At 38.9% G+C, this 15,943-nt stretch overlaps 1 protein-coding gene across 2 annotated transcripts in view; it reads left to right on the forward strand.

Moving 5' to 3' along the window:
- Nucleotides 1-764: 764 nt before the first annotated feature.
- Nucleotides 765-15,943, forward strand: part of STAP1 (signal transducing adaptor family member 1) — a 115,428-nt gene continuing 100,249 nt past the window's right edge. For both annotated transcript variants that reach the window (XM_063425337.1, XM_063425338.1), the window contains exon 1: nucleotides 765-1,036. In XM_063425337.1, coding sequence (XP_063281407.1) covers nucleotides 926-1,036 — 111 coding nt within the window. In that variant the 5' untranslated portion in view covers nucleotides 765-925. The remainder of the gene's footprint in view (nucleotides 1,037-15,943) is intronic.

A 15,943-nucleotide genomic window follows, 5' to 3' on the forward strand; every position in this document is an offset into this window, starting at 1 on the left:
ATTACACATACCCCATTTTTAATACCGGTTGTTTACTTTTGCATATGGTATGCCCTAATGGGGGTAAATTTTATTCCTGGGCTGCCATAAGATCTCAAAGGCAAAACAGGCCCAGGAAATCAATTTGTCAAATTTCAATGTGTAAAAACTGAAAAGGGCAAACCCCATATTTGATCCTGTAAGTTTCCTAAACACTATGTAACATGTATATGGGATGCAGTGTTGTACTCGTGGGACATCACAGCATACAAATATGTGTGGGTTGTTTTTTTTAAAGTACAAGTTAAGCGTATTATGACATTCACAGTCAAAATACCATCCAGAACTTGGAATATAAAAACAATTTCTCACTTTAAAAAATATATATATATTTTATTCACATTAAATTATGTTCCATATAAAAATATTTGATGTGGAATGAAAGCCCTATTTCTCCTGAATTTATGAACAAAAATATGTGTTTTTAATTAACAGCTAATTTGTCGCATTTTATTATTAGCAATTACTGATTTTTTTTCTCTCTCAGATTCCCCCCTTCAGAAATCATGTACTGCACATGTCTTGCAGAAAATGAGTTTATTATCTAGTCAGGGCAGTAACTATGTATCGGTTTAGTTATAGAATTCTGCTTGGTGAGCTCGGGCAAAGATAGAACTTTATCAGCGATACGGCCTCTAATCGCATACCTTTGTGTCTCCTCCTTCTTCTGATGATGGAGATGGGTGGAGAGTATGGAACAGAAACTTCCCTGAACTTTTTTTTTTTTGTATTTTTACAGTCTGAACTTCCTCTTGCTTATTGCATACTGTGTACCAGCTTTCCAGAAAGGTAGTCGTGTGTGATCACGTGAAGTGACAGGCACAGAGCCAGGCGTGATTTAATTACCTGGACACAGCTTCAGTTTTAAAGCCAGCAAATCCTTAGCATGGCAGCCCCTGCACCTGCTCCCAGGCGGATCTATCAAACCAGGTCTAAACTGACTGCACTGCCTCTGTACTATGAAGGCTTTCTGTGGATCAAGCGTGCGAACGCTAAGGTAATATGAACAGAATTGAAAGTTTGCTAACAAGAAGTTGTTTACCGCTTCTGTTTGGATTTAATGATGTGTGAGACCATTATATGGAAATTTTTTACGGCAAAAATAAATTATATATTGAGCAAAACTGGTAAATAAGCAACAGGTACTACCGAATAATAAAAAAAAAAAAAAAAAAAATTAACTTGTAGCATTATTCCACAGAAGAGCACCTATCATCTTGATAAATCTCCCCTTTGTATGTGTATTGTGGAAATTCCCATACAGGTTTGCTAGGTATACAACAGACAAGGTTCTTTTGGAAAATCCAATCAAAATTCTATCACCAGCAATCAATTTATCTTAATAAATGTATGTATTTATTTCACAACTGCTTTGTGAAAATGCATATCTAGGTCGTTTATTGAAATCCTGTTGTCACTAACAAAAAATGCAGTTATGATGTTAGTTTTGGCATACTAAGTAGAATTGAAAAGGTTGTTAAACTGGTTCAGTTTATACTATACCACTTTGTTTTGTATCCATTGATCCGCTACTTTTTCTGACCTATGAAACATTAAAAATTTTTTTTATATTTTTTTTTAAATTTTTTTTTTTTATTTTTCACTTTGTTTCCTTTCTTTTGAGGTTAATTCTCTCCACTCCTATTAACCCTCTCTTATCCTCCCACATGTGTAGACATGCCATTAACAGTAAATCCTATGAACTGTAAAAAATGAGAAAAAACCCCACCCCCCCCCCCCCCCCCCCCTCCACAAACTAGTGCCACTCATAGGTAGTGTGGATGGGAGTACCATTACACTACATATGTATAGTGGCCCCTTATATTAATTTACTGTGGATATGCCACTAATAAAGATATAAATAAAAATAAAAATATATGTGGACAATGTAAAATGAAAGTTCTTTTTACATCTGTACAGTGGCTCCCCATATTAAAATGGATGAAGGGTAATTCCCTCCATAATATACGGTTTGATGGAGACATGTACATATATATACTTTGGTATACAAAAAAACAAGGGGGTTTCATGTATGCATATATATACCACGGCACACAAAATAATTGGGGCTAAAATCTATATCTAAGACTCATTTTAGAGTCAATTTAAAAACTAAACTACCCTTTTACGAAGAGGAATCACGTCCCGAATTCTACTAAGCACAAATTCTAAGTGCGTGCGCATGCGCAAGCAACTTGCAACGGTCATGCGCACTACACTCAGGGACAGTGATTACACTCCTCGTTCAGCCGGGATCAGCTGTTTGGCGGCACACGCTTGAATCCCTCCTCCCGTAGACAGGTAGGAGGGCCTCTAAGGGGTATTTAAGGAGTGAAGGGAGGTTGTCACACTGCCAGCTACCTGCCCTTGAGAAAGGCGGTTATACCGCCGAAACGCGCGTTGGGCGACCTGAGCAGGACGACCTGCACTACTATTTGGCTATGACTTAATGCTTTTGGTCATGGCCTTTACTGACTGAGACTACAGCTAGCAGGATACCCCCACAAGAGATCTTGAACTTTCAAATGTACTTAAGGGATTTATGACAAAGGCTAAGTGTAGTGACTGAGTCTGTTTTCTGTACAATGGACTCAGTCTAGACAGCACTTTCTCTAACTGATTTATTTCCTCTACCTCTCATCTCCCTATCCTTTCGATTTAACTTCTACCAGACTTAATATTAGGAGGTTTTTCTCCCTACTACTGGAAGTCATTGTTCAATTAGGGATTGGGTGGAAGAGGTCTTTTTGTACTTATGTCATTCATTTGTTTATTATTATTATTCTTTATCTCCTTTTTTCCCTACTTGATCTATGCAAAGGGGAGATATCCTGCTATATATTACATCTAACCATTAACAGGCTATTTTTTCCTTGATAGACAATTTTTTGTCAGTGTGCTCAATTGTCTCACTTAATTATACAAGAGTGATAGTACTCTGATATACTGTGACATATTTGCATTGAGCTGCACTGCTCTGATATATTGTGACTTATCTGCTCACACAAGGAAAATGCTTGAATACTTTACCAGTTAGATGTTTAGTCTCTAGTCGTTGTTTTATTTTATTTATTTTTTACCACTTATGGTATATGAGGGTGTGTGTTGTTCACTATTTTTTGTGAGTGTGTTGGAGACTTATATAATTATTATTGTTTGTTTCAATAAAGGTTGTCAGTTTTTTAAGCTTCTACTATTGGATATCCATCAAGGGGTAGCAGTGGTGAGGTGGAGCACCCCGGGAATACGAGGAGCTCTCCTCATTACTTCTTTTGTCAGTTGGAAGAGATGCATTCATTTTGGATGGCATTATCAACCCCTAATGTCCAGTTTTTTTGAAAAAAAAATAGATATTTCATATCACTTGAGTTGTTTGTAATTCCCATGAAAAATGTGCAGCGTTTGAGTGTATCTGTATGATGGGAGTTATAATAACACACATACCACCATATGAGAAGTACACTACCACACACAGAAGAGCGATATGAACAATGTCGCTTATTAGCACGGATTTCTATACACGTCATTTAAAGTGAAATTGTTATGAAAAAATGAACTTACCTAGGCAAAAATAATGGGGGTTTAGTAACATTATATGATCATATATTGCATAAGCCTGCCACAATGTACCTCATTCTTGGCAGGTCCTACTCTAGCAGCCTAATGCTTGCTTTTATGAGATTAATCCACTCACTGGGACTCTCTGAAAGTCAAGGCTAAATAGGGTCCTGGAATGAGGCACCAGTGACAGGGAGGGATGCAAAACCAAGGAGATGGCCTGGACTCCCAAATATCTAAATGAAACCAAGAAGGCTGCACTTACCTGAACATGCAGTACCCTATAATGTATGCATGTTCAGGTGAGTGCAGCTCTCCTCTTGGTTTCATTTATACTGTGTATGTGTACGCACGCGCACATGCGCGTGCAGGGGTCACAAGGGAAGATTTCTAAAACAGAGCACTGTGCTGCCTGTCACTAAGTTTTTTTTCTAACTTCTACTGCACATACTTACTGTCTTCTGCAAAGTGCTCAGTCACTCTACAGCAAATCCCTGAGACAGTCCTGCTGTGGCTCCTTGTGAAGCTTCAAACTGCAGGACTGGGGCTGTGACTCTGAGAAATTTCATGTTTGGATTTATGCATGTATAGCAGCACTGTCCATAAGGAAGTCCCTGGGGGAAGGATGAAATGCATAGGACCTGTTGTGATGCTCTTATACATCTGCTGTTTTAAACATATATGTATGTGAATAAAAAACATTTTTTGCACTACAATTTCTGCATTTTTCCCACTCTTTTGCAACTTATGGTCCACTATACTGAGTATGAACAAGGACTGGAATTATTGGAAAACAACTCTACTATATTTATGTTGATTTTGCACCCGTATGGCCAACTCGCGCTTGCAGAACTTCTCACGGGCGGCTCCTTTCCTATGGAATAGCCTGCCTACCCCTATCAGACTCTCCCCTAGTCTTCAATCCTTTAAGAAGTGTCTTAAAACCCATCTCTTTAGGAAAGGGTATGGCCTCCCAGAGTAACCTCTACCTCACATACCTGTCTCTTGCTCTCTCCTATAGGGCAGTGCTTTACTCTCTCCTCCAGCTCTACTTCACTCCCACCCTATTTGATATTTCCTGTCATAATGTGTCTTATACCCCACCTCCTATAGACTGTAAGCTCGTTTGAGCAGGGTCCTCTTCAACCTATTCTTGTAATTGTCCTATTTATAGTTCCATCTCCTCTCTCATAATATTGTAAAGCGCTACGGAATCTGTTGGCACTATATAAATGGTAATAATAATTTACATCCTTATTGTGCCCAGGTCTGCCTGTTGTATGGGTATATCCAACTCTGTGTATTGTATAGGTATATTTCTGTTGTGCCCACTCTGTGTATTAAGTTCTGCTTCTTTTCTCTGCTCTGTTTATGGTATGGTTATCAGGGTCGGACTGGCCCATCGGGATATCGGAAAATTTCCTGGTGGGCCAGTCTATGGGGAAAAAAAATGTATGCCAGCCCTATAAGTCATTGTGCCATGGTAGTGTTTGTGTATGTATATACATTTACACACACAAACACTACCGTGGCACAATGACTTATGGGGCTGGCATAAATTTATTTATTTATTTATTTTTCAGGGCTGCTTTGCATTCCATGTCCAGCCCTGAACATTGCTTTAATACTTGTTTATTTATTTATTTATTTTTTTGCTAAACTCCAGTTTGTAATAAATTGAAACCTGAATGGCAGATGTTTGGCTAAAATAGTCAAGCGGAGTATCCCTGAGTTGGAGAATTGTTCCAAGTAATCTATTTAAGCTTGAATTTTTTTTCATAAAGATTTTAATTTATTACAATTCAAGAACATATAGGAAGGAAAAATAAGGTAATGTTCAAAATGCGTTGTGCTCAATTTTATGCTGTTTTTCTCATTAGTTCCTATTTATTCACTTATTTGATGGTTCTTTTTTTATTTTTGGTTCACAAATATGTTCACTTCCAGTCTATAAAAAAGAGGTGGCAGTTTGAAGTTCTAGTTTACTGTTAAGGTTCCTACTGACACAATCACGGACCATAGACCATGCCCACACACCAAATGATTATCTCTTAACCAAATTGTCACATTGCAACTGTCCAATCACGATATCTTTCATGCTCAAAAGCTGCGAACTGAATAACCGTTTTGAATCTTTAATTCTGCGTACATGCTGCAGATGCGCACAACTGATCGCACTATATTTGGAGGAATTTTCCCCTATAAACATGCATATGTTCGACAGGGTGATAGCCACCATAATTTTGATATACACCATACTTTTGGATTTATTTCTGTTTAACTTTTCGATTACATTGATCTTATTTATGGTAGTACTATTTTTTGTATTTTACTACATACTTGTATCTCATTTCATATACAATATACATTGACCAATGCGAAATTCAAAATCTCATAAATAAAGAATAAAAAAAAAAAGTTGCTTTCACAATCTTCAAGCCTAGACTTTCTGTGGCTGTCCAATTAGACTTCCAGTGCAGCTTCATTAGAAGTCTTTGCAAGGTTCATGCTCTGTGCAATTGCCGCCTCTTGAGTTTACCTCCACTGAGCTAAACTGCCAGGAAGTATCTGGAGTGATTGTCTGATGACAGACACAGGTTAAAAAGGTTAAAAAGGCACTACTAACTTTTTTTTTAAGTGTTCCTTGAAGAATTGGTGCCCTAAATTAGACAAGGAGATCTCACGTGGTATATGTGCCTGTAAGTTTTATCAAGCTCCTTCTGGTAATGTAAACCCTCTTTGTTCCGTCTCTATACATAAGCTTTCTAAGTTTGACATATATGTTTTGTTTCATAAGGATCCAATATAGAGTCTGGTGTTCTGGAATTTTTGTTTTGTTAAAGATTTACTCCAATGTCCACAACCACTTCTGCTTTTAGAAGTGGTCAGTGAGGAAGGAATCTTTATGTGCAGTGTTTCTGCTTGAAACTCTGCACATCCAGAGAGATTTGCACTTTTGTGCCGTTGGCTAGTTGCATCCCCAGCACACATGACTTTGGCAACTAGGAACTTGGACTGCCAAATGTCAACTCTGTGCAAAAAGTACTTGTGTTGTCAGTGCATAGTACACAATGTAACATACTTAATCTGTTTTTTTTTCCCTTGAAGGTAGTGCTGTGAGCGTACACATTCTCCATGATGTGCCTCAGTAAGCCCCCTGTTCCCTCCACCAGTGTCCGATGTGCAATTAGCCCTTAATGGAACACTCCAACCAACATCACCACTACATCTCACTGCAGTGGTGACGGTGCCAGGAGTGCCCTGGCACACTCCAAGACTAAGTAGTCTAATTTGATCATTTACTTGCTCTGGGCGTCTGCCTTTTCCTTCTCTACAGCTAAAAGCTCCGGTGCTGCAGGGTAGCAATAATTTTCTTAGTGCTTAACTGACACTCCCAGCCAACGGCCTAGCTCTTCACGACAAAGTTTAGCCCAGTGGCACTAATGGAAGCACTTTAACCACTTAAGGACCAAACTTCTGGAATAAAAGGGAATCATGACATGTCACACATGTCATGTTTCCTTAAGGGGTTAAAGGAGTTTCTGACTCCAGGGAAGACGGCAACCAAAACCCAAGTAGGTTGTTAAACCATTCTCAAATGTTTTGACTACTTAAAATAATAGGGTGCATCACAACCGCTACAGCAGACTGTAGTGGTTATGGTGCTTGGAGTGTTCTCCTTATATTCCATTGTTTGTATTGGAATATCCTAAAGAGATCTTGAGGTTTATTGATAGTCCTCTCAGTCCCTTTCCACAAAAATGTCTGCATCGATGCGGTGCCTTTTTCTATATTCTGCCCGGAGTGGATTATATTGGCTGTTTTAAAGCATTACGCCAAGCACCATAACAATTTCTGCTCATTTCACAGGTTGTGGTACTGGGAGGTACCCTGCCTTGTGGTACTTACTGCAGCTACTGTAAAAATGGCGCAGCTGTAAGCTTTTCCAGGTGTCAAAATGATGCAACTATAAGCATTCCAAGTCATTTTTTCTACAAGTACAGAAATATTTATATGATGTGTGCCTTACGAGTCATCCTCTGACCAGCTCTGTCACACAGCCTAAGCTGCGTCTGCAAGCTCACTCAGAGTGTACAGCTCTGTTAACAAAACTGTCAGTGGAGCTTTTGGTAGTTTCATGGCAACGGTGTCATTACTACTGTCTATTTAGCAGCTCCACCAATCTGATATCATCCTGGTACTGTCCAGAAGGGGTTTATGAGACAATTAAAATCCCATGTAACAAAATCAATGGCTCCTGACAGCCAACGCCAGTTCATGGATAGAGTTCACTTATGTTCCTGCTTGCCTGGTGATTTAAAGCCATTGCAAGAAAATTAAAGCCAAGTATTTTTTTTTTATTGTATTTCTCAATATCAGAAGGGGGGTTGGTATATATTTTTAACTACATTATTGATATGAAGCATTAAAAATATTGGTCACTTTCAGCATGGCATGTCCCATTAACTAATATGTGCACTTCAGTTTAGAATACTATTAGAAAGTATTGTCAGTTACATAAAGTGCTAGATAATTAAAATGAATGGTAGTTAAACAATAGGGTGAATGTGTGGTCTGATCATGCTTAGTCTCTTTGTTTTACAACATTACTTCTGCAGAGAAATTGTTTTGGAGGGTTGCTTAATTATTCTCTAGCACAAGACGCATTTTAAAAGGTTACTCCTTCCTATATTGCCCTCCCCTTCCCCCCTAAATAGAGAATATACCTAAAACTTCCCTCCAGTCCAGCACCAAGGTCATGTTCTCCTCTTAGCTCGATCGTCCTCTACTAACATGACTCCCCCTTCAGGGGCCTGGATGTCAGGGAAGGCAGATTTAAGGTTAGGACATGGGTGACAAGGTCCGAGGGGGCTGTGTCGCCAGTGGCTTCTTCTTGGTGCAAACGTCAGATGCCAAATTTGCACCGAATTTTCATTAACCACCCTGAACTCTTGTTCCGGGCTGGCTAATAACGCCCTAATGATGTGGCTGGAGGTGGAGTTACAGCTCTGACAGCAAAGAGGCTAAACTCTATATATACAGCGCCTCACTAACCAAAGGGGACCAGATAAGTGGTTAAACCATTCACAGACAATTAGTGCTTAATCCGGAGTGGCTCCAGGGCACTCATGACCACTACAAAGAACTGTAATAGTTATGGTGCTTGGAGTGTTCCTTTTTAAATAATAATTCGAATTGTGGCTTTTTTCTTTGATATGAAGATATACAAGGTGTGGCTTACTTTAGGAGGCTATTAGGTAATTCTTTAATTAGAAATATATTTTTGTAAACAAGCGTATAGTTATCACTATATGGTATTAATTACTCAGCAGGCGATTTGACATATCCACCCTATTGTAAGATAAGTCACTTCCTTTCACTGGCGGATCCGGGGGGGGGGGGGTAACGGGGCTATTGCCCTGCCCCCTCCCCCCCCCCCCCCGAGATTCTCCCCTGCCGGCTAATGCAGGGCTGGCATTGTCCAAGTGCCAACCCTGCAATGTGCCTGCGGACCGTGGAAGGAGCTCAGTGATCTCCCTCCCTGGTCCGCAGGCACTATCCTGGCAGCCGGCAGGGGAGGGAGAGAGAGAGGACCCGGGAGCTCTTACCTGCAGCTCCTCCGGGTCCTCCTCTCGCGAGCATGGAGCGTTGCCGCGGTTACCACGGCAACGCTCCAAATCTCGCGAGTGAACTGTAGCGCGGGCTAAAGTTCACTCTAACCACTGGGACCACCAGGGATGGAGAAATGTCCCCCCTCCTCCCAGTAAAGGTAAGACAGAATATTTATTTTATTAAAAAAATTAAAAGCCTCCCTACCCTCCTCCCCCCCCATACACACACTGCCCCTCCCATACACACACTACTCACACTGCCCCCCATACACACACTGCCCCTCCCATACACACACTATACACACACTGCCCCCCATACACACACTGCCCCACACACACACTGCAACCCTGACATACACTGCCGCCCTCTCGCGCGCACACACACACTGCACCTTTCACACACACTTCACCCCTAACACATACCACTGCTCCTATGCCCCATATCCAGCAGACCCCAGGTAAGTTGTCAAACTGTTATTAAACGGTTTGACTACTTACTCTGGGATGGAATCCTGGCACTACGGGCACCATAACTACTACACTACTATTTCTTTAAATAATCTACAAGTGCCCCTCCTGAGATCAGGCTCTGGATCTGCCACTGCTTCCTTGTGTATAATCTTAATGCAGTTTACGTTTACACAGTAATAAATGAAAGTAATAAAATTCAGTAATATATTAACCAAGGGATGCAGGGAGCATTCTGCCCCAGGTGACCGATGTCCAGGCGTACATAGAGCACCCACCTCTTGTCAGAGCAGGAACCTGATTACTGGCGGCATTTGACATATAGCAAGTGCCTGCTCTGCTAATCCAATTTGGTAGACCATGGCAAGGAAGCTGCTTGGTCGTTCTGTGTACTGACTGCACAGCTCCCTCGATTCCTTTTACTGATGTAACATCACCTCAGCCACCAACATCAACCCCAGCATCGATGCAGAATGGCAGGGATCTATGCCTTCGGTACAGAGTTTACAGAATGCACAGATTCAGAGCTAACCAATGGACACCAGGGATAAAGATGTACATAAATCCAAATGTGTGTACATGCATATGTATATTTGTGTGTGAATATGCATGGGTGCGTGTGTTTATGAATTTGAGTGTGTATTGTAATGTAACGAGTGTGTGTGCGCATATGAATGTGAGCGTGTATGATTTATGTGTATATAAATGTAAGGGCATGTAATTACCCTATCAAAAAGGTGTTGGGTCGTGGGTTTGGGGTTGCCAATGTACATTTCTGTTCTGGGTGCCCGGTAATTTAAGTATGTGTTTAATAAAATTGTACGCATATGTATTTACAAAGTAGAAAAAGAAGACCTTGAATGTGACTGCGTGTGCAGTACACAGTATAGATGCTTCATGCTTTTATTAAGGAATACACAAAACTATAATCACAATGGAAGTATTCATCTTGCTGGGGATGAGTGTCAGTGAAAACATTCCCCATTACCAGTGCAACCAGGTTTGCTAGGTATCGGAATACTTCCCCTGCAGCTCGGTGACAAACAGAAAGAACTAGTTCATGTCTTGCTAAACATTTTTCTTGTGTTCCAGTTGTTTCTTCAAACTGCAACTCCCATAATACATAGGTAAACCACTTAAATTTTTTTCAGTTATTAGTGAGCAGTCTATGTACTAGATATCACTATAAGAGACATTCAGGGTTATATACTAAAGTGAGAATTGTTGGTATTTCAAAGTGAAAAAATCTCCAAGTCAACTATGCTTCCATGGTTTAAGTTTGAAATTCACTCTTAATTCACGACAAGTCTCACTTTAGTAAATAAACCAGTTTAAAGTTTTCAGTATTCTTAAGCAACATAACCACCAAAGCTTGCTGCCCTTGCATTAGTCAAACAATTTAAAGGGACAGTATAGGCACCCAGACCACTTCAGCACTGGGTGCACTGTCCCAGGTGCCTTAGCCCTGCAAAGGTAATTATTGCAGGTTGTTTTTTTAAAAAAAAACAGCAATAATTGCCTTTTAGGGTTAACTCCACCTCTAGTTACTGTCTTCCAGACAGCCACTGGAGGGATATCTGGGCCGTTAGGGGACTTTTGGTCGCTATGCATGGGCATGTCCAGCGTTGCCCAAAACCCCATAGGAAAGCATTGTATAATGCTTTCCCATGGGGAAATCCTAATGCGAGCACGTCAGCCAGTGGGGCAGGAGCAAAGGCTGATTTGAGCCAGCGCAGAGGGACATCGGCGCTAGACCCAGGTAAATGACAGGGTTTATAACTCCTTCTGCACCACTGCACCACGAGGAAGCTCTAGTGACTATAGTTTCCTTTTAGAACGGTTTAACAACTTATCTGGTATTCGTAGGGCTTAGCTCATTGATTGAGAGTGATTAGGTCTTGAGCACTACACTAGAACTTAAAAGTACACTATAGGCGCCAGAACAACTGCAGCTTAATGTAGTTGTTCTAGTGTGTGTAGCCTGTCCCTGCAGGCTTTTTAATAAAAACACTGACTTTACATTGCTGCCTAGGGACACCTCTAGACAGTCACTCAGACCGCCACTAGAGGCGCATCCTGGGTCAGTGCTACTCAGTGTGCAGCACTGATGTTCAGCGTCTCCATAGGGATGCATTGATTCAGTGCATCTCTCTGAGGAGAGGCTGATTGGTGTAGTGTAGTGTTTTATATTCCTGTTCCAGTCAATTTTAATGATCTCAGCTAATGAAGCAGAGCAGAAACTGGGTATAAACACCTTTTTATTCCTGTAACAGGGGGCTGGTGACCTAAACTATGTTTTTACAGCTATAGTGCTAGGAATACATTTGTATTCCTGTTACTATAGTGTTCTATGTCTAAAGAACAAGAATTTAATATTTTTTTTTAAATGTATTTACATCAACCTTGTAATGTGCTCTAGAGATCAGGTTTTGGTCCAAGGAGCTAGGACCATCCTGACTTGAGATGTTGAAGTTTTCGGTTAAACAAAGTGAAATAAAAAAAAACTGGTGGTTTTGCAATACCAATACATAGAAATAGTCACTCAAAACTAAAAAAAATAGGAATAAACAACCAACCACTTGTGATGGACCCACCGAGTTCTCAGGTGTAATCTCTTTTTAATCATGTGCGGAAGTGTTATATTATAAGTGCATTTCAACTGGTGGTGGAAGACCTTGCAGAGAAGAGTCCAGCTTATAACAAATTCTTTAAAAGTGTTTTTTTAGCAATATACTTACAGATGGCGGAGAAATGGAACAACTCACAGCACTAATTTTGGGATTCCCTCAAAGATACTATTGCACTTGGTCGTCCTGGATACATCATCCTCTACTACCCTATGGAGTGGGGCAGGTTTCCCCTCGGTGGATGCATTCGACTATTTCTCACTCCTTATTGATCCATTAATCATTTCCAACAATGAAATTTGATTGCAATATGTAGTTAACCAAGTTAAAGGAACACTATAGGGTCAGGAACACAAACCGGTATTCCTGAGGTCACTGACCTCTGAACCACATGTTCACATACTGAGGCTCTGACAGGAGCTTTATCCATTCCACATACCATTATTAAGTAATGACTGAATCTGGTCTTTCACGATATTCTTAAATCTATGTAAATGCTTGCTGGGGTTTAACCTATAAAGTGAACTTTTATTTATTTTATTTTTTCTCATTTAGATTTTCTTTCCTGCACTTATGAATGCATTTTCAATAAAAAAGGAAAGGAAAATATTCGTAAATAGTTTACCTTTTAACCCCTTAAGGACCGAGGACGGTTCAGGACCGTCATCGTCATTTTTGCCTTGCCGACCACTGACGGTCCTGAACCGTCCTAACGGTCGTATGTACTTACCCGATCGCCGTCGTTCCCCCGGCGGCGATCGGCATTGGTCCCGGTGTGGGGAGACTGCCTGCAGCCCAGACAGTCTCCCCATGACAGATTAGGACCCCTTTGGCCATGTGATCGCTCAACAGGGCGACCACATGGTCACAATAGGTGTCCATGTGTCTTCCTGCAGGGGGACTGTCTGTGCTGACAGGCAGTCTCCCTGCAACTGTAAAATCAGAAAAAAAGTTAAAGTTTATTAAAAAAAATTATAATTATATATGTGTATATATATGATATATAGACGTATATTATATGTATATAATATACGTCTATATATCATATATATATATATATATATATAATGTCATACTAAGTGTATTTTTATATTAATATGTACATATATTAATATAAAAATACACTTATAATTAAATTACACACGTGTGTGTGTGTATATATATATAATATATATAATAACTATATATTGTGTATATATATATTATAAAATACAAATAAGTAATTTAAAATAAATAAAAAAAGGTAAAAATAATAACAAAAAATAATTATATATCTATATGAAATTTTATTCTAACTGTATTTTGATATTAATATATATATTTATATCAAAATACACTTAGAATGAAATTGTATATATATCTATGTATATATAAATAAATAAAAAGAATACGAACTATTCATATGTCCATATACAAAATTACATAAATAATTATATAAATATACACGTAGACTTCAAATATATAAATATGCATATATATTTAAATTCTACGTGTGTATTTATGTAATATTTTTACATAATTAAGTAATTGTATTGATTGCAATTTAAGGGACCTGCCTGCCAACCCAGGTCGAAAGTCCAGAGAATTTAATTTGTTAGCACTGTATTTTACCCTGTAACGTTCTACGACACCCTAAAACCTGTACATGGGGGGTACTGTTTTACTCGGGAGACTTCGCTGAACACAAATATTAGTGATTCAAAACAGTAAATCATATCACAGTGATGATATTGTCACTGAAAGTGACTTTTTTTTTTTTTAATTTTTCACACACACACAGCACTTTTACTGATGATATAATTGTTGTGATACATTTTCCAGTTTTGAAACACTAATATTTGTGTTCAGCAAAGTCACCTGAGTATAATAGTACCCCCCATGTACAGGTTTTATAGCGTTTTTGAAAGTTACAGGGTCAAATATATGGGTCAAATATTTTTACATTGAAAATGGCCAGGTTGGTTACGTTGCCTTTGAGAGCGTATGGTAGCCGAGGAATGAGAATTACCCCCATGATGGCATACCATTTGTAGAAATAAACAACCCAATGTATTGCAAATGGTGTATGTCCAGTCTTTTTTAGTAACCACTTAGTCACAAACACTGGCCAAAATTAGCATTCAATTTAGTTTACTTTTTTCACACACAAACAAATATGAACGCTAACTTTTTGACTAAGTGGCTACTAAAAAAGTCTGGACATACCCCATATTGAATACCTTGGGTTGTCTACTTTAAAAAAAAAAAATATGTACATGTGGGGTGGTATTCAGAGATTTATGACAGATAATAGTGTTACAATGTCACTATTGATACATTTTAAAAATGTATGTTTTGAAACCGCAATATCCTACTTGTACTTATAGCCATATAACATAGCAAAAAGCATGTAAACACTGGGTATTTTTAAACTCAGGACAACATTTTGAATCTATTTAGCAGTTTTTTTCATTCGCTTTTGTAGATGAGTAAAAGATTTTTCAAGTAAAAGTCAAAAAACGTATTTTTTTTTTAAATTTGTCATCATATTTTTTCTTTTTTTTTTTTTTTAAATAAATGACATGAGATTATATAAATAATGGTATGTAAAGAAAGCCCCTTTTGTCCTGAAAAAAACTATATATAAATTGTATGGTAACAGTAAATGAGAGAGCGGAAAATTACAGCTAAACACAAACCCAACAAAAGTGTCAAAAAGATGCCTGGTCGCAAATGTACAACATCGCAAAAACAGTCCGGTCCTTAAGGGGTTAAAGTTTGATTATAGATAAGTGGGAAGAGTGGCAGCTGGTGACATTTGAAGTTGGTTGGGCGTCAGACTGGACACGGATTTAACTCGTCCCCTATTTTTGTTGCAGTCATGAACAGGAAACTGTCTTTATGGCACCACTACCTCCACAATATGTGGATGATCCCATACATAGGGAATAAAGTATATAGACACATTCTCTGGCAATTTTTTTTTAAAATCTATCCCTCCCTCCACCCTCAATTAACTCTGTCAAAAGCTTCCACCACCAAGACAATCTTTTATTCGGGTGCCCTTTTCCCCCGCAAATTAGAATAACAACCTGCAAAACACAATTTAGCACAATATCTATGCAATTGAAAATACTAATAAATTGGTCTCTTCATTTAATGCAATTATATGGTTCTGTGAAGGAAAGATGCTGACTTACTCAAAATTAGATATTGGTCCCTAGTAAGCACTAGCTCATTAACATCCATGGAGTACTTTTTTTCCTCATCCCAAATTCCCAATCTGGTCTGCAAGGTGGTACAATGGAATGGACGGCGTGACTCTAGGAAGTCTAGGTTGCTTGCCCATTTCCCCATCATTTTGCTCAATTTCCTGGTGTATGACTGCCACAGAAATAAATATTACATCAGTGAAATTTGTTACAATTTATCAATTCTTTAATTAGGTTACACTCCCATCTACTGCCTAATAGAGTGGACCATAACATTTTTTAAAAAAAACATTCTAGGTTACACTAGTTATGTTTGTATTGCCCTTGTAGTGTACACTGTTGCTGTTCTAAATATATATACCAAGAGGCACCACTACTGGAATATTATTTTATTTATTTGGTTAAACACCTTGGCAGAGAATGGTCTCATAGGCCACTTAGCATATCA

This window comes from Pelobates fuscus, chromosome 6 (genome assembly GCF_036172605.1).
Source record: "Pelobates fuscus isolate aPelFus1 chromosome 6, aPelFus1.pri, whole genome shotgun sequence".
NCBI classification, from domain to species: Eukaryota; Metazoa; Chordata; class Amphibia; order Anura; family Pelobatidae; genus Pelobates; species Pelobates fuscus.